General features: G+C 44.2%; 1 protein-coding gene, 1 long non-coding RNA gene and 1 pseudogene across 20 annotated transcripts in view; all 3 read left to right on the top strand.

Annotated features, from left to right (window-relative positions):
- The window catches only part of CREM (cAMP responsive element modulator), an 81,566-nt gene extending 78,685 nt beyond the window's left edge, over positions 1-2,881 (top strand). For 15 of the 18 annotated variants that reach the window (XM_084782004.1, XM_084781993.1, XM_084782009.1 and 12 more), the window contains one exon: positions 1,755-2,285. In XM_084782004.1, coding sequence (XP_084638130.1) covers positions 1,755-1,899 — 145 coding nt within the window. In that variant the 3' untranslated portion in view covers positions 1,900-2,285. Of the gene's footprint in view, positions 1-1,754 lie in introns of all 18 variants that reach the window. The other 3 variants (XM_084782003.1, XM_084781994.1, XM_084781997.1) reach the window with 1 other exon arrangement.
- A 1,209-nt stretch (positions 2,882-4,090) lies between these two features.
- Positions 4,091-6,452, top strand: LOC311597719. The gene is made up of 3 exons (XR_014779329.1): positions 4,091-4,110; positions 4,851-4,904; positions 6,430-6,452. It is a non-coding gene; the product is annotated as an uncharacterized lncRNA (long non-coding RNA).
- Positions 6,453-8,460: 2,008 nt separating this feature from the next.
- LOC311597715 (large ribosomal subunit protein eL33-like) lies at positions 8,461-9,408 on the top strand (annotated as a pseudogene). Its single transcript has one exon. The product of its transcript is annotated as a large ribosomal subunit protein eL33-like (transcript).
- Positions 9,409-24,250: the final 14,842 nt, after the last annotated feature.

The raw sequence follows: 24,250 nt of genomic DNA, 5'->3' as shown, positions 1-24,250 counted from the left end.
TACATGTTTTAGTTTTTCATTACCCAGTTGTCTAGCACTTGGTAAATTACAGGGTGAACACATCACTCTTGGTTAGGAAACAGGATTTTTTCCTTTTCCTGCAGTCCACCAGGATTTCAACATTGCTTTTCTGCTGACTTGCTTTGCATAGAGGAAACAGAGATCCATTCCATGAGAGTCAATTCTTCTAAAAATACAACAGTTGGCCTGGTGTGTCACACACGTCATGGTTGGCCCGGTGTGCTGCGTGCGTCACGGGCGGGGGATAGCATTGCCGACTGGCATTGCCGAGACTGGTATTTAGACATGCAACATTACCTTGGTGAATTCAGCATAGTGATGGACAGTTTCTGAGAACTGAGCACTCCCGAATAAAGCTTTATCAGAAGAGTTAGGTGTGGCACACCGAGCTCTTCATCTTCACCCTCTTCCTGTCACTCTGCCCCACTCTGAAAACAATGAGAGGGAGGAATTGGGGACAGTATTGGTTATTGATTAGTGGGAGCATGCATGAAAAAGACTAACACATCTTTGTAGTTTCAGTCATTTGGTTGCTTGTCAGTCTGTCTTTGCCCCCAGGGTGCGTAAAGCACTATAAGCTTTAATGTGCATCCATGCGTGTGTTAGAGAACAGCATAGTTCTTTGCAGTTAGCCAGGAGCTTCCTTTTCAAAAGAACAAATGTATGTTTGTTTGTTTTTTACTTATTTGTGACAGGCATCCATACACCCCAGACTAGCCTTGTGCTTATAAAGTAGCTAAGGCTGGCCCTAAGCTTTTAAAAAACATTTTAAAAATATGTGTGGGTGGGTGTTCGGCCTGAAGGTATGTCTGTACACTATGTACCACTTGTGTGTCTGGTGGCCATGATACCAGAGAGGGCTTTGGAGTGCCTGCAACTGGGGTGATAGACAGTCGTGAACCATCACGTGGGTACTTGGGATGGAATCTTCTAGGTTCTGAAAAAGTACCCTGTGTTCTTAACCACAGATCTCTCCAGCCCTGGCTTTGTACTTTTGATTCTGCTGGCTCCCAAGTGTCAGGCATACAGATGTATACCACCACGCCTGCTGCTATTTTCATAGTTGTAACTGTGGCATTCTAATACTGTGGGTTTAAATTGTCTGCATTGTTAAGTTTTGTGTCCTGTTACTCCATTCTTTAATTTTCACAAGCAGTGTCCAATTTACTTTTGTTTATAAACATGTATGTGTCTTATTCATTATTATAATTTATCTATGTTGTGTTTTCTTTCAGAAAACTGTTTCTCGAAATTGTGATTATGCTTTGTTGAGATTTAATCTCAAAGCATACAACTGTTCAATATTGGCATTTGAGATTTCATAGGATTCTTATAATCATTTTGATCAAGTGAGATTTTTCTCATTGTGATGAGCATGTGGTGTTTGACACCCAGAAGTTAACTGAGAGGATGGAAAGGCTCTGTGAGTGACTTAGTGGGGACTCTGCTGGGTGTGTGGTCCTCGTGATGTTGTGTATTGACACAGAGGGTCATTTTCACTGTGGCATGGGTGCCCCAAGAGAACACTATTTGGGTAAAACTGCCAGTGCTCTTCAGTTGGTCTGTCATTGTACATACGGCATGTGCTTTGTTCAGTTTGTTGTGTGGCTTTGTATGACTTTTCTCAGGTCAGTCAGCTGTTGACGGGGAGAAGGGGGGGCAGATGTTGCTGGAGCCACTCTGGAGTGTCCTGGAGGTTGTTCCTGTAGTCATTTGCCTTGTGTTGGTTCCAGGGAAGCTGCTCGGGAGTGTCGCAGGAAGAAGAAAGAATATGTCAAATGTCTTGAAAACCGTGTGGCTGTGCTTGAAAACCAAAACAAGACCCTCATTGAGGAACTCAAGGCCCTCAAAGATCTTTATTGCCATAAAGCAGAGTGACTGTGTTTGACTTGGACCTTGTTTACCGTGAGCTCTAACCGAGGCAGGCGATGCAGCGTCCTCGTGGCGGCCATGTGGACTTGTAGATGGGTCACTTAACCCTTGCTTAAGAATCCAATCTGGTTTAGGGAGTGATTGGGAGTACTGTTCCGCGGGTTGCACTGCAGCCCCCTCACACTGCCACGCTTGCTCTAGTGTCCATAGCATGCAACATATGTTTGTTTGCCCTTCTGCTTCTACTCTTTCCAGGGAAGCTGCTAAAGAGTGTCGACGCCGAAAGAAGGAGTACGTGAAGTGTCTGGAGAGCCGGGTCGCAGTGCTGGAAGTTCAGAACAAGAAGCTCATAGAGGAGCTTGAGACCTTGAAAGACATTTGCTCTCCCAAAACAGATTAGTAGAAATCCTTAACTATGAACTGATTACAGCATGTACAGTTGCTTTTGAATGCAATACAATATATAGCCGGCAAGAATTATGGCTTTTTCCTTTGTATCATTCACCTGACTTTCTCATATCTAACATTCCTAAGATGCTTCATTGTATTTAATTAGCTCTTACCTCTAAGGTCAATTTTTTTTTTTTAAAAAAAGAGACAAACTGTAAAAAATGTATGTAACAAATTCTTAAAATGAAATATTTGTAAGACTTGTTCCAGTGCGACATATTTGCAGTTCCCAGTCTCTGTCATGAATAGTGTCCTATGCAATAAAAATTTTGCAGGTTTTAAGAATCATTTTAGGGAAGGATGATCAAAGGCAATGCATCCAGCAGTACAATAAAACCAAACCCCAGAAATACCTCAGGAAAGAAGGAAAGGAAGTGTACCTTGATGACATGGCTATGTGAGAAGAATAGCCTAGAAATGAATTTGTGCATTTATAGATTTTTATAATCGTCACTTTGTAAAGAAAATATTGTATTGCTGTCCTTGAACGCCATAGTTGAAGACATTTTCAATAGAACCATGTTGGTTGCTCTTTGTAGTATTTGGTGTTTATTTAAATATCTGAGCATCTACTACAGCTCTCTACCATGTATGGAATACAGGTAACCTGACAGAAGTTTCTGCTGCTCTGCTGTTATCTAACGAACGAGAGAACTTTACTATCTGGAATGAGTTCCACGACTATGAACTTATTGCTACACTGGGTCATGAGCCTTGTAAGTGCTGGGCCATTTCATCAGAAGGGCTCTAGGGCCAGAGGTCAGTGGAGAGCACTTGCCTGGCATGTGCAGGGCTACATGTTCGGTCAACAGCGCTGTAACAAAAGTGAGTGACGGTGTCTGAAAGGAAAGACCTAGAGACCTGCACATGGGGGGAGGACAGAAGTCAAAGGCCAGCCTTGGTGCTGTGCTAGCTTCCTGTGATGGCCTGGAGAGTCCCTACTGGTGGCTCTCCATGGTGAATTTTTGCTAGCAACCTCAGGAATGTTAACATTTAAAAACCAACCCAAGATTTTATTATTAATTTCACAACTTGGATCAATTTTGTTTTGTGTTTTGGAATGCAGCTATGTGTCCATGGGTCCAAACTTGCCATAAACTCACAATCCCCTTGCCTCAACCTTCTGAGTGCTTGGATCACAGACACGGGCCAATGTATCCAGACTGATCACGATTCTTTTATAAAAGCTTTATTCCCTTGTATGTGTGTGTGCGTGCGTGCGTGCGTGCGTGTGTGTGTGTGTGTGTGTGTGTGTGTGTGTGTGTGTGTGCAGGTTTTCCAGGAAGCCCGAAGCATCTGGCCTTCCTGGAAATAGAGTTACGGATAGTTTTGAACCTCCAGACATGGATGCTGGGAACTGAACTCAAGTCCTCTGCAAGAGTAGCACATGTTCTAGATGACTGAGACATCTCTCCAGCCCCATGATAGAGTATCCTTTAGAGCACTCAGATGAAATCTGTTATGATTGAGATAGCTATGTTACTAGTAGCATCTGCATTTTGTAATAAAAAGATGCAAGGTGTAAGCCCGAAGTCCTAATGCCATCATGACGTGTCAGCTCTCATTCTCCAGCAGTTGCTGACTGTGGCCGACATCTGATTTGTTAAGACTCTGCCCCACTGTCTTCTTCAGTATAGCGGATCCGGCAGTGAGTATAGGGAAGTATAAAAACAGGTGGTGGCATGTCTTGTCTATAACTTCCAAAATGTAGGTGTCTTAGTATTGTTTCTGTTGCCATGGTAAAGTATCCCGACAAAAGCAACTTAGGTGGGAAAAGGCTTATTTTAGCGCATAATTCCAGGTTGTATAATCTAGGCAACAGGAATTTGAAGTAGCTCGTCACATCCACAAACAAGCGCAGAGAGAGGGAGAGGGAGAGGGAGAGAGAGAGAGAGAGAGAAGAGAAGAGAAGAGAGGGAGGGGAGGAGAGGAGAGAGAAGGAGAAGAGAGAGGAGGAGGAGGAGAGGAGAGGGAGCATGAGTGTGCCATGGTTACCAGTACTGAGCTCATTTTCTCTTATACAATCCAAGACTCGAACCCGGTGAATGGTGCTGCCCACGGTGGGTGTATCTATGAACAGAACCAAGGTGGTCTCCCTCCGACACGGCCACAGGCCAGCCTCATCTAGACAGTGTTTCCCTTTGACTCTCCACAGGTGGTTTAGATTGTGTCACGTTGACAGTTAAACCTAATGAGCACAGGGCCAGAGAGAGGGCTCAGCATTTAAGAGCACTTGATGCTCTTTCAGAGGACTAGTGCTTGGTTCCCAGCACCCACATGATGCTGAAACTGTAACTCCCAACTCCAGGGGATCTGGCGCTGTCGGCACACCCCTCACGGGCACCTGGCTCACAGGTGGTACACAGACACGCAGGCAAAACATTCATACGCGTAAAATAAAAATAAATCTTAAAAAGCATCGATTTGGGCTTTGTTTTAAATTACCTTTCCTGTGGTGTCTCAGCTCTAAATTTCTTTTATCTCCATTTCTGTCATTTCTTCTACAGTCACTTCTACAGACAATACACAAAGGAAATGGGAAAGGAAGCTCCAGGATTCAGGTGACGCAAAAGGACATTGCACTTCCTTGGCTAGGGACCGTGATCCCTCTCAGGGTGGTACACATGGAAAGAAAGAGGCAGGAAATGATAGACAAGATGGGGACGTATGAGGCAGCCAGGGCGGCGTTTAGAGTTAGCGAAGCAGGCCGGCATTAAAGAGGAGGCTTCATGGTGGGGTTTGCTTTCGACCTGGAAGTGCTGGGAGGAGGGACTCCAGATGAGTGCAGAGCCTGCATCTCACCTCAGGTTAAGTTTCAGGGTTCAGGGAAGTAAAGTTAGCACCCCTACAAAGCTTGGTTTCATTCATAAAATAGGGAGATAAATGTCCGTGAGCGCATGTATGTAATTTGTAACTAAACAGTAAGGATGCATTGTTACCTCAAAAAAAAAAAGCCCACATACAGGAGATCCCATAAGTTGCTTAATTCAGTCCCTTAACTGGGATTTTGGCTAGAGTCTCCTCATCCGGCCTCTTCCCCTGCGCCGATTCCTAATGTTGATGGCACACTTCCAGGAACAGGTAGGTACCCCAGCGTCCCCATTTTTCTCTTTTTTTTTTTTTTCTTTGTTTGAGACAGGATTATATCTGGGAGATTATTAGATAGGCAACTAGTAATGACTTCTGTGGGTTGATGAGTGCTTAAAAGCATTTATAAAATTAAGGATAGCTTGGTGAAAGGGTTGGGATTTGGGCTAAACTCTCACAGATGCACAGGAAATCATATTCTTTCTCCTCTAACTTGTTTCCTGAACCAAGCCTTTGCTACCTTTATGTAGAGCCATCAGACGTTGCCTAGCGTCTCTCAGTGAGCACAGTGAGCAGTTGTTTGGGAGCTCTTCATGATCGTTGTGTAGCATGCTCTTACTGTAGTGTCATGTAGAACCCAGAGCTGCTACTGTATCTCTGTTGTTGTTGTTGCTGTTACTTTTTGTTTTTGAAAAAGGGTTTCTCTGTGTAGCCTTGACTATCCTGGCCTCAATTTGTAGACCAGATCTGCATGCCTCTGCCTCCCTGAGTGCTGGGATTACAGGACGTACCACCGTGTCTGGCTGTGTCTTTTTTTTTTTTTAATCTTAAAGGTTTTAGAATCTAGGCTATGGGCTGTACAGAAATCTTATCTTGGATTATGAGATAACACCATCTGCTGTGTCACTTAGGTACTTCATGATACTAAGTCTCATATAATGGGAAGACACAGAAAATGCATTTATGCTAGTATTTATATGTATGTGACAACTGTGCTTGTCCCAAATTGAGAACACCAGTGTTGCTATTATGTGTTACATAGATGGCTGCTGTCTTATTGCCTGCTGCCTTCGTCAGCGACACATCTCAGTTTTCTTCATGTACTCTTTGTTGCGCCTCATGCTCACACTGTCTGCCCTGTGCCTAAAAGACTCTTAAAACAAAGACATTTTTTTTCTTGCATACACCCAAACCAAATCATTTTTACCTGTGAGGCAAGTATAGGTGTCACTGGTTGGCTATCCATGATGTGTTGGGTTTCATTCTGCTTTGTTGTAGGAGCTCCTGGTTTCCAGAAACTCAAAGGAAATGTGCTGTTTGGAAATCTTTTTGTGATCACTCGTGTCCTCGTTTTGTTTCTGTTACTGTGACAGAATATATTGACAAAAAGCAACTTAGGAGTAGAAAGTGCTTATTTTATCTCAATTCCAGGTTGTAGTCCATCACAGCAGGGAAGTCAAGGCAGCAGAAACTTGATGTCTGTAGTCAACAGCGGAGAGAAAGAGCTGCTGCTCAGCTCACTGTACACTGACACAGACTGGGGCTCCACGCCAAGGCATAGTGAGGCCACACTCAGGCTGGGTCTTCCATATCAAGGCAGTCAACACAGCCCCGCCCTCTGCCCCCAGAAATGTCCACAGGAGAGTGTGATCTAGACACTCCCTCATTGAGACTGTCTTCCCGGGTGTTCTACATTGTATCACATTGACAATAAGTAATGGTCACAGCTTGACCCTTTGTGAACTTGGCATGCAAACATATTACTCTAAGCCATAGTTTTCTACCCAAAGTCTCACGCTTACCTCATAAAATACAGGTCAACTTGAAAAGTCACCAATAATCTTTGAAAACAAGTTATATACTTTCCGTATGTCATAAACAGAGAAAACATCCTTATTCCAAGCAGAAAGAAAAATAGGCCATAGAAAATGAAAAGTCATGCCACAACCACCTGCAAACCCAGGATGAAGAACAGCTGCAGTCTAGCACCTGGTGCTCACACTACAGTCCTCTGGGTTCCAGCGGGCTTGGGTAGCTCCACCCAGCCAGCTCTGCCACTTGCAGCACACATAACTTCCCTTGAAAGCTCAGGCCAGCTCCACATCTGTATCTCCTTTCGGTGACTATCCCACAGTCTTGGCATCTTTAATATCCTAGTATCTCCATTGGACCTGAGGCTTCACTGGCACATCTTCATGCCGTGGCCTCCCAGAGCCTTTCTGCAGCGACTTTTGCTCCAGCTATCCTCCAGGATGCCATCCATCTTGCATCTTTGACACCTCCAAAACCGGCACACAGAACATTACCAAGTTCCGCCGCCATCACCTCGGGATGTAGCTGAACCCCTTCGGCCATAACTGTGTTTATCAATCTGTGTGCCGACCCCGAGGAAAGCACGTTATTGGTACAGTGACCAAGAATGCTCTACAGTGCTGCAGATCTCTATCCATTACAGCCACCCCTGCAGCTCCAGCCTGAAGGCTCTCCCACCCAAATTTTCCCCTGCCAAAAAAGCTGGTCCATTAGCTTTAAATTTAGCTTCACTAGGTTTTCAGAACACAGACAGCAAAGCACAGGGACGGTCTCGGTGCCAGGCCTTGTTCCCCTCTGCAGCGTCACGAGCCAGGCCTCTTCTGCCTGCGTTTCTCTCGGCACCGCTGTCTTCCAAGCTCCCGTAAGAACAGTCCATGAATCTCTTCTTCCAGCACTTAATGGCTCTCCTCATCTGACATAACAAATGCTTCTACCTTTCTCTCACAGTTCCAAAGCTTAAAATCCACACGGTCAGGTTTGTCACAGCAGCGCACCCTTGTTCTTGCTCTCGGTTTCTGTCCCAGTTTCATTTCTGTGCTGATAAAATCACCCGACGAAAGACTCGGGAGTCCGTTTTAGCTCACAGCTCCAAGTTACAGCCCACAATTGCAGGAGAGTCTAGGTGGCGGGGACTTCAGATAAACCTGTCACATCCAGCAATTAAGACTGTGCCCTACGAATATGTCCACACACCAACTGGATCTAAATAATCCCTCAGTGGTACTCACCTCCCAGGTGATTCTGCACTGCTCAAATCGATCATTAAAACTAACAGTTCTGAAGGACACATGAGATTATGAATGTGTGTGTGTTATACAAGGGATATATTTTTATTTTTGAGAATTTCATACAATATATATTGGTCATATTTACTCCAGTCCACTCCTTGCTTTTCTACTCACCCAACTCTGTCCTTAAAAACAAACAAACAAACAAACAAACCAAAACCAAAGCCAAAACCAAAACCCTAGCTCTTTCCGCCATCTTGGTGCCTCTGCAGGCCTGCTGGGAACAGGACTTCCAAAATGCAACTATGTCTGGAAGGCTGTGGTGCAAGGCCATTTTTGCTGGCTACAAGCAAGGTCTTTAGAACCTTCAGAAGAGCACAGAGCTCTTCTTAAAATTGAAGGTGTTTATGCCCGGATGAAACTGAATTCTACTTAGGCAAGAGATGTGCTTATGTGTATAAAGCAAAAAACAACACAGTGACTCCTGGAGGCAAACCAAACAAAACCAGAGTGACCTGGGGAAAAGTAACTCGGGCCCATGGAAACAGTGCCATGGTTCGTGCCAAATTCTGAAGCAACATTCCTGAGAAGGCCATTGGACACAGAATCAGTGTTATGCTGTACCCTTCCTAGATTTAAGCTAATGAAAAGCAAACAAATAAAAGTGGATTTGTAAAAAATAAAAGCAAAATTAGAGTTTGGGTACCCATATACTTTTTTAAAAAAATAAAATTTAAGCTAGTGGTACACACTTTTAATCTTAGTTCTTGGGAAACAGAGGCAGGTGGATCTCTTGAGTTCAAAGCCAGCCTGATCTACAGTGAGTTCAAGGGCACCCAGAGCTACACAGAGAAACCCTCTCTCAAAAGACAAACAAAGAAATTATAACTTTTATTTTTATTTTATATATGTAAGTGTTTTGCCTGAACATAAGTATGTATGTCTGTGCTCCATGCCTGTGCATGCTGTGATTTTGGAGGCCAGAAGACGGCATTGGATCCTGGAGAACTGGAGTTATAGACAGTTGCAAGCTGCCCTGTGGGTGCTGGAAATCCAACCCAGGTCCTCTGAAAGATCAGCCACTGCTCTTAACCACTGAGCAACGTCTCCATCTTCTTCATATGCTCTTTAGTTGGAGCACGGTTGACATCCTAGGGGCCACACCATTAACTAAAACTGACACTTGGTATCCCAGCAGCTGCTGATTAACAATAGCTAGGATTTTGCCTGGGTAGAACTTGTGTAGGGCGTGTGCATGAAGTCACAACCACTATGAGTTCATTTTTGCAACTGGTGTCCTGTATCCAGAAAACGTGTCTTCATAAGTTATCCGCCACCACCTGTGGCTTTTAAAAATCTTTCTGCCCCCTCTTCTCATGAGCCTAGTGTGTGTGTGTTTGTGTGTGTGTATGTGCTATTTAGGACTGAGTATTCTGAAGTGTCTCATTCTCTGCACCTTGACCAGCTGTCTCTGTGTTATCTGATGAGGACTGAGAGATGCCTTAGTTTATGGTGTAATGATACGTCACTAGGATTGCTTTACATATGACCATTTAGCAGGGTAATAGTAGTAGGTTCTTCCCTATGGCCCATGAACTTTCTAGGTGCTGGTTCCTGGCCATAGTAACAGTCCCAGGTATAGGTTCTGTCTTATGGTCGGTTACTCCCATGGCATTACTATGACTATTGGGACAGTGGGCATGCCTTTGCTAGACAATAAATAAAAAGTCCAGTGCCACAGATGGGTTGCTTCTCTTGGGGCTGTTGGCCAGTGAGGTCTCCTAGATCACCAAACATTATCAGCTGTTGCCAGTGCTTTTGGTTACCCTCCAGAGCATCATGGTAAAGCCTGGTTCTGCAGACTCAACACACTTTTAGTCATGTAACATGGAGAAATCAATTTGGTACTGACCCAGAAGCCTGATTCCTTCTGGCTAGCTTTCACAGTGCTGGAAGGTGCTATGCATGTCACCAGAGGGAAAAAAAAAAAGCATCATTACTCTTACTGAGCCAGAATATTTTAATCTTTATACATAGTAACTTTTTCTATATAGACTATTTTCTTATGTGTGCACTTCATATTATATAAGGGTTTTTTTTTGTGTGTGTGTGTGTGAGGCGGGGGACAGGGTCTTTGCTGTTAGCCTCTGGCTGGCCTGGTACTTGCTCGCTAGCTCAAGTTGGCCTCAAACTCAATGTTTCTGCTTCCTGAGTGCTGGAATTATTTGCACATGTCACTACACCTAGCTTATTCTAGGGGCTTAAATATTTTTAATACAAGGTGTGTGTGTGTGTGTGTGTGTGTGTGTGTGTGTGTGTGTGTGTGTGTGTGTTGTGCCCATGTAACAGAAACTCACACATGCTAACCAAGCATTTGACCACTGAAATAAGCTCTTAGCCCCACAAACCATTTTCAGTACAGTACTTAGTATTGAGAGATGCTTTTGCCTAGACTACTGTACAACAGTTTAATCGTGAGTCTAAGAGTCTTCAGGGCCTTGATTTTCACATATACAATTCTATCAGGGACAGAACATGATGAATGAAGGAGAAAATGAACTCTGCTTTGTTATACTTGATTGTACTTGTTCAAATAAAATGAGCTCATGTTATTTCTAAGGTAGTCTTAATTTTTAAGAGGATGAAGAGAGAAAATTTTCAGAATTTGCTCTTTCTTAAAGACTATTTAGGGCCAGTGAGGTAGCTCTGCAAGACAAGGCCCTTGCCTTCAAGTCTGACAACCTGAGTTTGGCCCCTGGAACTCATATGCTAGGAGCAAATTGACTTTCTCTGGGTTAACCTCTGACATCCACACACTTCAGCATGCATGCTCACACAGACACAGACAAAAATAAAATTTTTTAAAAATTGGGGGCTGAGAGCTCAGTGGTGGAGAATTTCCTAGCTATGTGCAAAGCCCTGGATTCATTCTCTTCTTCCGTACTAGCCTCCTGAGTGTCGAGAAAGGCATAGGGGGTCTTTTTCTTTGTTCATTTCCCTAACTTTTGTGATCCTAGGGAACTGACTAAGAGCTGTGTGCATGCTTGACAGCACGCGCACTGTTCCTGAACTACCTCCCAATCCCAAGGAATAGAATTTTAAATTTCCATCCTTTGAAGCACAATACTGTTATACTCTGAGAAACCAGTATGCGAAGTAAGGAGGCTTCAAATAAAAATGTTACAGGATATCATGAATGTGTCCCTGTGATTATTCTATTTTGCATCCCATATATCCAGAATTTTGACTCAGGAGGTCTTATGTGCGTAGCTCGTTCTATGCTGTTTGTGAGTCATACTATTATCAGTGGACACTGAACTATGTGATCTAAGCTTTCTGCTGAGTCATAGAGGTTAGCACCTGTGTAGTAGTAATTAAGCCCTTAAGATTGGTGTCACAACCACTGCTGGGATTAACTTCAAGAGATCTTGAAGTTGGTTGGGAGGTCCGATGCTCTTGTCAGGGTCCTCCCTGTCCCCTCCAACCAACCAGAAAGAAAAGTCCACACAGAGGGAGCCGTGTATGGATCCAGGGCTCAACTACATCTACTTGTCTTTATTCTCCACTGCTGTCCACAGCACAGCCCCTCTGGTCTGTGTTACATTGTTCTTAAGTGACTGCTTGGGATAGAACCCTCATGAAATAAGGATAGCAGAAAGCAGGCAATGAGCAGCACTTCCTTATTATTACAGTCTCTCCAAGGGCATGCCATGGGTGAAGGCAGTTTTCTCTGGCTTCCTGAGCTATTCTCACAGTAATGGCTGAGCCTAGGTGAAATAGCATGAGGGAGAGGATAGCGGACAAGATTAGAAAAGGAAATCCTCCAATGACAGCTTTTCATCCAAGGGTGCACAGGTGTTCAACAACTTGAATGTGGAATGAGCTATTGGATGTAGTCAGTTTATGAGTTGCTCAAGGCCACATTTTTTTTTAAAGCAAACAAATGATTTTAATTTGAGTACTTTCTTAGCAATGTTAGAAATGCTGCTTTAGCTAATTTTTTTTCCTGACTGCCTTAGGTGACTAGAACATCCTGGAAAATTAGGTATAAAGGTCAGAGCGTTTATGCACCTGTCACTCACAGTCTGGGTTGGGTCTTAATTCCTTTAAACACTGTATTCATGTGGATTGTGCACAATATATTTTGTAGGCATGCATGCCGTAGGGCACATGTGGAGATCACGGGACAACTTGTGTGAGTCCTGGGCATGAAGCTTGGGTTGTTAGGCCTGGCTTTGCACTGGATAATGGATGCCCCTTCCTGCAGGGTCCAAGTTTTTAATTTTTATCTGATATCAGAAGCTGGTATGGGGAGCTGGTGCTGAGAGGCTCATTCTGTCACTGGAACTTAGTGATGATACTTAGTATCACTGACTGCGAGAGTGTGTAATGGTTATGACAGTTAAACTATATTCGGTGGCTTAGAAGATGCTGAGTTATAACCAATCAAGATGACTCAGTAAGTGACAGCAGTGACTATTAGGTCACATCCTTTCAACATCTCAAATGTGCTGAGCTTTGATATGACACATGAAATTGACAGGAAAAGGTTAGCAGTTCATACTACTAATCGATGCTAATATTAATTTTCTATAAATATACTCAAAGGCTCTTTCTGCCTTAGCGTCCTTCATCCCCAGCAGCTGGGACATTGACATAGACTATCATGTCTGGTTATCATTTTTTTCTGACACATCTTGTATGACCACCAAAACCTCAGCTGCAGATGCTGTGAAAACAGGAAGGGTAATGAAGGCCTGTTTCACTGGAGGCTCGTGGCCAGGTCTGGGGTCTCTGGGGTGCACTCTTAGCGTCTCTGTTAACTTCATCTGCTACTCTGGTCTGGACATCAAACCCATCTGAAACTTTGTTTTCTCTATATTGACCTTGGCATTTGCTGATACTGTAAAGAAAGCAGACAGTTAAATTTCAAAGAAGAGTTACTATAAGTAACACCCCAGACGGTTTTTCTACTCTCTGTGTGTTTGTTCCAGATTCTCAGTAATTGAGTCAATCCAAGGAATAACTTTCAAAATGCTTTGGAATATCGTCATCATCCATCATCATTTTCTCCATCTGAGGACTGTTTAAACTTAAGCAGGATTCAAGAGAAAAGGGCATGGGGCCTCAGTGGCTTTGTGGACAAGGGCAGGGTCACTGCTTTGACTTGGGTTGAGGTTTGGAAACAAAGATTTTTCCTTTGGGCAGATGTTGTTTCACTCACAGTTACTCATAAACACATCCAAACGGTGACTGGCAAAGTTTCCTAGACCCTTTCAGCTTGAGCAGGTCTGAGCTTGAGTGAAATTATTCCAGCTAAAAGAAGTGCTTGCTCACATAGTTCACATGGAGGGTTATCCTACATCCTGACATGTTATTTTAAATATTCTCAGAAGAGCTACTAGGGCAGGCAAGATGGTCATGTGGGTAAAGCACTTGCTGCCAAGCCTGACAGCACCGAGTTCCACCCGTGGTGGAAAGAGAGAACTGACTCCAGGAAGTTGATTTAGGACATCTACATGTGTGTTCTGGCCTATGCCCTGTCCTCAAATAAGTAAATGTTAAAAAAAAAAAATAGTTTTATTGATTTCTGTTTTCCTACCAGAAAGGAAATGTGATTAGACGTTTTAGTTGTGCTTTTATACTGTGCACTAATCCTTTACATTTATTTGTGTATGTGCACGTATGTGGATGCTTGGATCCCACCCACATGAGTGGATAACAGAGAACAACTCGCCAGAGCTGGTTCTCTCCTTTGACTGTGTGGGACCCAGGGATTAGAACTCAGGCCATCAGGCAAGGCGCTGGAAACCTTTACACACTGAGAGTCATCCTGCCAGCCACAAAGTGTGCATTCAAAAATACCTTGATAAGGTTGAGAGAGAAAATAAATTTGAAAAGTTTACAGTTCTTAGCTGTGAAATATGTCATGCAAATCAAAACAGTAAGGAGGACGGAGGAGGTCCATTGGTTAGGAACACTTGCTGCTCCTTCAGAGGACCATGTTCAGTTCCCAGCACCCACATCAGGAAGCTCACAAAACCTATAACACCAGCTCCAGGGGATCCAGTGGCCTCTACTGCCCTCTGCAGATGCCCACAAACATGGTATACACTTACTAACTCTGTAAACACATAAATGAAAGACAGGCAATGTCATACAAATCTGTTCATCCTTGCAGTCAGGCGGCAGAGACAGGTGGATTTCTGTGCGTTGGAGGCCTGGTCTACACGGAATCTACATAGTAATTTCCAAGCCTACATGGTCTACACAGTGAGTTCCAGGCTAGATAGTGAGACACTGTCTCAACCCTCCTCTAAAAAATAATTAATTAGGTCAAAGTCTTAACTAACTGGAAACGGGTATGAACATTACTGAAGGGCTGAAAATGTCCAATATCTGGATTTTGGTAATTGCACAACTCAGTAAGTATGCAAAACTTCAAATGGGCGAATGTCTTGGTGAACTGGTAAATGTTTTGGTTTTCAACTTAGTTAAATATGCATACCAAATGAATTATAATGTTTCATATGTCCTAGAATGTCATAAAAGACAGCCCAGATGGTTTATCCATACACTTCTTGACATTAGACATGAACTATAGCTGCCTTTCAAAAATATTTTTTATGTATGCGCCTTGGTGTTTTGCCTGCTGTATGTAAGTGTGAGGGTATCAGATTCCCTGGAACTCATATTACAGACAACTATGAGCTGCTATGTGGGTGCTGGGAATTGAACCCAGGTCATCTGGAAGAGTAGCCAATGCTCTGAACCACTGAGCCTTCTCCTCGGCCCCTGTAGCTGTGTTTTTTTTTTAATTGCATAAATTCCTTTATTCTAAATCCCAAGTACTCATTAAACCCCAGAACAAGATGTTAGGAATAAAGAACAAGGAATTTTCAGATATTGGCATAAGTAAGTCCATAGTGACTGACCTATTAAGTCAGTTTACGTGTTCTCTATAATTTAAAAATCTCATACTACAAGAAGAAGTCTCAGAAAGAAAAGTAACTTCTTTTTAGCAAAAGTATTAAAATTCAGCCATGTGAATTGAGCATGTTAGAGATCTGCATGCCTTCCAAGTACTGGGACTAAAGGCATCCACCACACGCCTGGCTTTATTTAAATGATTTACATATCTAATTAGAGAAGTGCGTACATTATTTACGTCTTGCACTAGTAGTCTAAGTTAAGCTTTGAACTGGCCCTGTAAGGCAGTGATCAGGACAGACTCTGTCACTGCTGAGCTTTGATTTTTAGCAGATGAAAACATCTCTCATTTCATCTGCACTTTTAGCAGGTTATGTATGAGCTACAAGAAGTGGCCGCCGATCCACGGACAAGGGAGACCCCCTCCATCTTCTGATGTCATGTTCAATCTCTTTCTTCAGAGATTTAAAGTTTTTTTTTTTCAAACAAGTCCTTCACTTGCTTGGTTAGAGTTACTCCTAGATATTTTATATTGCTGTGGCTATCACTAAGGGTATAGTTTTCCTAATTTCTTCCTCTGCGTGTTTGCCATTTGTATATAGGAAGGCTACTGACTTTTTAGAGTTAATTTTGTATCCAGCCAATTTGCTGAAGGTGTTTATCAGCTGTAGGAACTCTCTGGTGGAATTTTGGGGGTCACTTATGTACACTATCATATCTGCAAATAGGGATAATTTTACTTCCTCCTTTCCCATTTGGATCCCACGAAAGTCTTCACTTACCAGGAGATTGGGATAGATGTGAGGACATCCTACTGGGACTCTAGGTAAGAGAAATATAGGAGATGGGGAAATAGAAGGACCCCGAGGGTCCTAGAAACCTACAAGAAGAACATCGTTATGGGTGGATCGGGGCTCAGGGGGTCTGCTCAAACTACTGCACTAACCAAAGACAATACAATAGTAAACATTGAGCCCCTACTCTGATCTACCCAATGGACAGGACATTCTCCACAGTTATGTGGAGAGCGGGGACTGACTGTGACATGAACTCTGATGCTCCATATTTGACAACCTCCCCTTGGTGGGGAGACCTGGTGGCACTCAAAGAAAGAATAAAAAGGTTACTAAGATGAGACTTGATAGCCTATGACCATATAGTGGGGGAAGAGGTCTCCCTTGGTCTTAGACCTAGGGGAGGGGAATAGGGTGAAAGTGGGAGGGAGGGAGGAATGGGAGGATACAAGTGATGGGATAACAATTTAATTATAATCTGAATAAATTAATAAAATTAAAATTAAATAAAGAAGTGTCTGAGCTGCCGATGAGACTGTTCTGCTGGAAAAGGTGCTTGCTGCCAAGCACAATAGCCTGAGTCTGGGCATGATCCACACACTGGAAGGAGAACCTTTCACAAGCTGTGCCCTGATTGGAATTTGTACACTGTGGCATCTGTGCACTCTACACACAGAGAGACACACACACACACACTTATACATGTGCACACACAGACACACTCATACATGCACAGACACACAGATTCACAAACACACAGGCACACATACAGATACACATACAAACACACACATACACACACACACACACAAACAAACACAGGCACACACACACAGATACACATTTAGACTCACACGTAAACACACATACAGGTAAACACATTCACACCCAGGCATATAAATATACACACACACACAGGCACACAAATACATATATACAGACACAGACATACAACAAATACAAACACACAGTTACATATAGACATACATATACAAACACAGGCATACACAGAAACACAGACATACAGACATACATAGAGGCATGCACACAAACACACAGATACACACAATACACAGGCATACATACATATACACACATGCACAGGCATACACACACAGATGTACATACACTAAAAGAAGCTAAATAAAAATAAAAAAGTATGCATGTAACCATATTTTCTGTGGACACTCTGGATTCTCACTTTCTGCTGTGTGTAGCACAGGTGGCCTCTGTCCAGAAACCTCTCTAGGTGTCTAGGATGGTGCAGAAAAATGAAGGGTTCCCTCAAGCTTGTCAGTGGCCTCCAGAATGCCAGCCGGACCCTTGTAGGCATTTTCTAATATGCCTAAGACTGCTTAGAGACCACCGTAAACATATTGTTTCTTTTTTAAAATCTCTGTGTTACTACTTTTCTCATTGCTGCGACCTGATAAGAGACAAAGAAGGAATGGTGTGCCTTACATCACAGGTTTTTTTTTTTTTTTTTTTTTTTTGGTTTTTTGAGACAGGGTCTCTCTGTGTAGCCTTGGCTGTCCTGGACTCGCTTTGTAGACCTGGCTGGCCTCGAACTCACAGCGATCCGCCTGCCTCTGCCTCCCGAGTGCTGGGATTAAAGGCGTGCGCCACCACTCCCGGCTACATCACAGTTTAAGAAGGGTACAGGGCCCTTACTGGCTGGGAAGGCATAGGAGCAGGAAGCAGAAACAGGAAGTGGAGCTAGGCTGCAAAACCTCAAGGCCAATTTCCCCCCATGTCCTTCAGTGGCACCCTGCCTATTCAAGGTCCCACAGCCTTCTATAACAATGCCAGCAACCTAGGACCAAGTCTTCAAGCACATGAACTTCTGGGGGGAACCCCGTCTCATACACAACCCCCAATAGTCTGATTTTCAAAGCACTGGGTAATTGGCCCAATTTGTTGTCCCATGTTTTAGGTCTAAATTTGAAATGTCCTCTAGAGATTTAAAAAGTGCCCCGGGCTTCAGGTCTCTCAATGGGATGTCTACATGGCTAAATATTATATAGCACAGCCAAGGTATTAAACACTGTCGCCATATTCAAAGTATGTGCTGGCTAGGACTGCTTCCCCAGATGTGTTTGTAAAAATAGGAAAACTGTGAAATTTCACAAAAGTAAGCGTTACATGCATACATAAGCACCTTCTATGCCTGATCTCTCCAGGACTTCTAACATGAAGGGGTATTGGGTTTTGTCAAAGGTTTGTTTGTTTGTTTTTTCCCAACATCTGAGGTAAAACTGATTGTACCATGAGTTAGGGGTCCCTGGAAGGGAAACTGGTGGGATGGGCTCTGTGATTGTCTGAGCGTAGTGTCTGGAATGGTTCCTGCCTGGGTGTGGAAGCCAGCAGAGCCAGTAGTTTCCCTACGAAGAGACAGACTAGAGTCCGATGATGCCAAGACAGACAGAACCCAGAGCACAGCGCATTGAGAGGCGGGAGCTACAACAGCAGCTGGGGCCTGCAGAGCTTCCTCTCAGCTCTTTCCTGAGCCTGGGGGTGGGGGGAATCTTAGGGAATGAACAGCAGCAATATTCCCTAGGTCCCCCAAAGTCAGGAAGAAATCTGCCTTTCTAATTACCAACCTGGAAACCATGTGGGGTCCTCAGGAAGCCAGCAGACTATTGGGAAGGCACCCACTGCCTTGGCTGGAAGCAGCCTTCCTGTAGTGAGGAGACAAGGCCGCCTTGCTTTGGGACAGTCCCTGAGTCATAGGACCCTGTTAAGTCAGAGCTGGATTCCTGATCCACAGAAATTGTGGCTTTACAAAGTCCATCTGCTACCACTAAGTCTGGAAGTAACTTGGCATGCAGCACTATACAACCAACACATTCATCTGATGGACAACCAAACATCCCTGTGGTGAAGGAGGTTGGCACCCACTGTAAAAGGCATCTAAAGTGCCACTGTAGATGGTACTTTAAGAGGATAAGGAGCCACTATCCAGACCACACCTGTATGTTAGGTGGAAAGAAACCTACTCAGAGCTACGCATACAAGAGGAAGAAGAAGCAGGCCTGGTGCCGAAGAGACGTTGCCTCCCTCGTTCCCAAATCCTGTCACGTGAAGCAGTAATTTTTACAACCCTGGCGTCTGCAGTCCCAACAGGTATGGTGTAGAAGCCACGTCTTCCAGGTTATTGCAGCTCTTTGTGACGTCATCGAGACAGCAGCACAGGTGGGGAACGGTCACTACCAGGGTGAAGTATGTCAATCACTTAGCATATTTTTGGTAGCAAGGAGCGGGGTGTGCTAACCCTGGCCTAAGGAGCATAGCATCTGTATTAGATAAGGGGTTAAGAATCCAGAACACGTGGTGGGGAGGGGCCATTGAGACAGATGGCCGCTCCAAGGCCAGCTGCGGTGGGAGAGTCTGTGGCTTGTCTTGTGAACCGTTTTTCTCCTAAATTCTGCCAGGGAGAGGTTCCTTAGATCTCAGAGCAGCTTTGGGTGGGGGAGGGGGGCGTGACTTCAACAGCTGACAGAGTTCTACATTCTGGGGAGGCCCTGTGGCAGCCACTCATCTGCCCTCTGCCCGAGAATCACATTTCAATCTCCAGAGTCCACAGATGCTTTTTTTTTTTTGTTCAGAGCCTCCTGGGATTTTTTTCTGAGCCATAGGATCTGCCTTACCATTGTCCATGGTTAGCTCAGGACGAGACCAGAGAGACTGTGTTTCTCTTGAGGTGCTGTGCAGTCAGCACTGTCATTTGGTCACCTTAGCTAGTCATTCTGGGTTCTTTTGCTCCCTTCTTTGGGGACCCTCACAGTAAGAACATCCTTTCCAAACTAATGTGCTAAGGCCATCGCAGACTCCATCCCCAGGGAATTTCATCCAGAAGTAACTCTGTGCCAGTCAGTGTCAAGGTGTAGACAAGTGAGAAGTTATCTAGAAAATTTCCAAGCAGACTCAAGGAAGAAGAGAAAATCTGAACTATAATAACCATTTATGAGAATTAATTACAAAAGAATAACACTATGCTCATTCTGACTTTTAGATAGTGTTATTAAATTTCACGGTAGAAATGTAGGTGTAATGGTGTATGTCATTAATACTAGTGCTCTGGAGGCTGAGGCAGGAGGATCACAGTTTAAAGGCCAGCCTGGATTACATTAAGAGATCTTGTCTCAAAAACAAAACAAATAACCAAACAAAGAAACACACACACATACACACACACACCCCAAGGCACTGATTTCTAGAAAAAAGTTACAGAGAATAAAAGAAGCTTTTCTGATTTTATGAGATTTATATTAAAATTGGTACAGTCCTATATGGTAAAGAAAATGTATAGGAAAGTATTTGAAATAAGCATATTATAGATATTACCAACTGGAGTTTATCACAGGTGCATACTCTCACAGATTGCATGAACACTTTAAAAGAGAGAACACATTGGGCTGGAGAAGTGGCTCAGAGGTTAAGAACACTGGCTGCTCTTCCAGAGGTCCTGAGTTCAATTTCCAGCTGCAACATGGTGGCTCACAGCTGTCTATAATGTAACCTGATGCCCTCTTCTGGCCTACAGATGTACATGTAGACCACTGTATGAGTGATAAATAAATAAATCTTTAAAAGAGAGAACACACACACACACACACACACACACACACACACACACACACACATACCACATGGGCCATTGTGTACACATAGAGGTTGGACAACTCTGTGCCTGGCATGGTGGTACTAGGTAGGTAGAGGCAGGCAGATCTCTACGCATTCAAGGCTGTCCTGCTCTACTTACTGAGTTCCACGCCCACCAGAGCTATATAGTGAGAACATGGAGAGATGGGCAGGGGTTACCTTTTAGAATCAGTTTTTTTTGCTTCCACCTTTATGCGGGTTCTGGTGCTCAAACTCAGGTCACCAGGCTTCTGTGGTAAGAGCCTTTACCCACTGAACAATCTTGTTGGCTCTAGGCTGAAAGACATAAAGTTTAATACCACTTAGTGATACAGGATAATGAAGACTGAGGAATTTCCTATGTAGACCAGGCTGGCCTTGATCTAGGACTCTCCTGCCTCAGTCTCCAGAGCACTAGGATTAAGCTTCATCATATTCATACTGGCAGGGATATAGGTGGATAACACCATTTTGCAGAGCAATTTATTTGTATCTATTGGTGTTGAAGAGATAGACACATTATTGTCCTTAGATTTATTCTGAGATACACATCCAAGAGAAATACTTATATGTGTCTAAGCAGTTAGGATGTTTATATATGCAAAGATGCTGTATATTGCAACAATGTCAGTAGCAAAAACACTCTTGCCCGCCTTGGAGGCACAAGCCTTTAATCCCAGCACTTGGGAGGGAGGCAGAGGCAGGCAGATCGCTGTGAGTTCAAGGCCAACCTTGTCCACAAAGTGAGTCCAGGACAGCCAAGGCTACACAGAGAAACCCTGTCTCGAAAAACCAAAAAGAAAAAAATATAGAAGAAGAAAAACACTCTTTTTCCTACATACACATATGTTTTGTATGGCATCACACTATCTGTTCCTTGTAAAAAGATTTATTTAAAATTATGTGTCTCAGCTGGGTGCAATGGCACATGCTTATAATCTCAGCACTCAGGGAGGCAGAGGCAGGCCGATCTCTGTGAGTTTGAGGCCACCCTGGTCTACAAAGCAAGTCCCGGATAGCCATGGCTACACAGAAAACTGTAGGCTCAATTTTCTTAACAATTATATTTTTTATGAACTTATCAAATAAGTGTACCTCCCTTATAACCCAACTAGCATAAACCTAAGGAAAAGAAGATTAAAGAACATAAAAATGAAACCTTATGGGTCTTAGCTCCCAGGACGAGTCTCCTGGCACCATCAGCAGGATTTCTTCTGCTGATTCCTGGAACAACTGGAAATTGAACCCTCCACCAGAGCTCAGAGCAGCAGCCGAAGCCTGAAGCCCGGAAGCCTTCCCTGGAGCAGTTCTCTTGAGGAGCGGTCTGAACGCCAGCGATGAACAGTCACTCAATCCCAAGTCTCCAAAGACCACGTCTCCTGTTTTTGGCTCACATTTGTATCTCCTCTCAGAATTTATTCAAGGACGTTTTTCAGCTGGTAACACCTAAGTTCCCCAACACAGTGGTTGGGCATCTAAGGGGATAAACATCACCTGCTCTCTCACAAGTCTGTTCCTCATCCCACACTGGGGATCCAAACAAAAACATGTTTATCTCTCCTTCAGGAAACCCTGTCTCAAATCCCCCCTTCCCCCAATTATGTTTGTGTGTGGGTATATTCACATGCGTGTGGAGACCAGTTGGTCGGTCATGATGGTGTGTGCCTTTAGTTTCAGCACTCAGGAGGCAGAGGCAGGTGGATCCCTTTGGGTTCAGTCACAGCCTGGTGTAAATAGTGAGCTATGAGCAGGCCATGGCTACACTGTGACCATGTCTCAAAACATCAACAAAAACCAACAACGCAAACACCACCAACAAAAGAAGAGTTTAACCCTCTGGTGCTGGAGTTATAGGTGATTGTAGCACACGCAACATGGGTGCTGAGGACCAAACTCAGGTTGTCTGCAAGGACAGTAGGCACTCTGAACTGCTGCGCCATCTCTCCAGATGCTTTTTAACCACTCACTATTTTTGTCGTTGTTGTTGCTTTTGTCATTAACTTGGGACAGACATGGTCACACATGGACACTCTCCATTTTATAGGTGACATCAGTCTTGAGGAGACACACTACTTAAATTGTGGCATCCCTGGTGGCGCACCCCCATAAGCTCAACACCTAGGGGATGGAGGCAGGAAGATCGACAGGTCAAGGACATCTGGGGTCACATAGTGAGACTTCCCTTGAAGAGAAAAAAAAAAAAGTTAAGAAGAGAGGCAGTCAACTCCACATAAGGAAAGCTCCCTTTATAGTCATATTTAGATTAAGACCTTGTTCTTTTTCATCTGTGAAATGGAAACTCCAGGACCCTGTAGAAGCTGGTGGTCTACAAGGGCCCAATTTACAGGCAAGGCCTGCAGCCCCGTGTGGGGTTAGAAAATGACAGTGCCCATGCAATCCCACTCCCTGGGAAATGAAGTCAAGGAGCAGAGAGGACTGTTTATCATCTTTGGAAGGAACCACAGGGTACTGGGAGGCAGCACACACTCCTTTTAGGTATGAGGTGCTGAGTTCCAGTAAAAAAAAAAAAATTCAGCCGTGGAAATCTCACTATCAGACTAGAAAAAGTTACTAAAGAAGAACTTGATGACACTAGGCCTAGGGACAAGAGCTCTGTAACTCCAGCTGCTGAGAAGGCTGAGGCAGGAGACTCACAGATTCAAACCTACCCAGGCTACAAAGCTAGCTAAAGGCTAGCCTAGTAACATTTTGAGATCCAAAGAGACACAGAGAAAAGAGGAGGTGGGGTGGGGGGGCGGTGGGGGGGTGGGGGGGCGGTGGGGGGGTGGGGGGGGTGGGGAAAGATTTTATAAAGTCAGATCTTGAGAAGATGGGGGAGGTTCAGGGCTGCGAAGCTTGAGGTTCCTGTTGGAAATGCACGCAGGTAGAGACTCTGCAGGGCGGGCTTGTCAGGGCCGCGTGTGGCATGTCTAAATGCACAGCAGCGGGAAGCAGGAAAGTCCATGCTGCTGATTAAAGCCAGGGAGCATAGTGCACAAGGCCGGGCTACTGAGGATGAAATGGAGGGAAGCTATGCTCAGGTGCTCCATAGAGGAGTCAGCTACGGGGGCTGGAGAGATGGCTCGGAGGTTAAGAGCACTGACTGTTCTGAGTTCAATTCCCAGCAACCACATAGTGGCTCACAACCGTCTACAATGTGATATGATGCCCTCTACTGGCCTGCAGGTGTGCTTGCAGGCAGAGCACCGTGTACATAATTTTTTAAAAATCTTTTTTTTTTTTTTTTTGAGACAGGGTTTCTCTGTGTAGCCTTGGCTGTTCTGGACTCACTTTGTAGGCCAGCCAGGACTACAAAGTGAGTTCCAGGACAGCCAGAGCTGTTACACAGAGAAACCCTGTCTCAACCTCCTGCTTCCCCTGCCCCGCAAAAAAAAAAAAAAAAAAAAAAAAAGAAAAGAAAAGAAAAGAAAAGGAAAAAGAGAAGTCTGCTATGCAGCCAGCCTGGAGAACTGTGACTAGAGAGACCTGCCCTTCCTCTGCCATGAGCCTCTGTGTGGGCCTCACTGTGCCATGTGGCCATGGGTACTTGTGTGGCCACAAGATGGTGAGCCCTTTTGTGAAGTTCACCTCAACACCTAGCACCTTACCTGCTTCCTACTACCTTGTTCTTAGAAAGATGAGAAGCCAGGACAACATGGTAAAACTTAACTTCAGAGCACTTTTGAATTTACC

The sequence above is a fragment of the Acomys minous genome, assembly GCF_964271855.1.
Source record: "Acomys minous genome assembly, chromosome: 5".
NCBI classification, from domain to species: domain Eukaryota; kingdom Metazoa; phylum Chordata; class Mammalia; order Rodentia; family Muridae; genus Acomys; species Acomys minous.
Note: the sequence above shows the minus strand (reverse complement) of the source record. Positions and strands in the feature narration are given on the sequence as shown.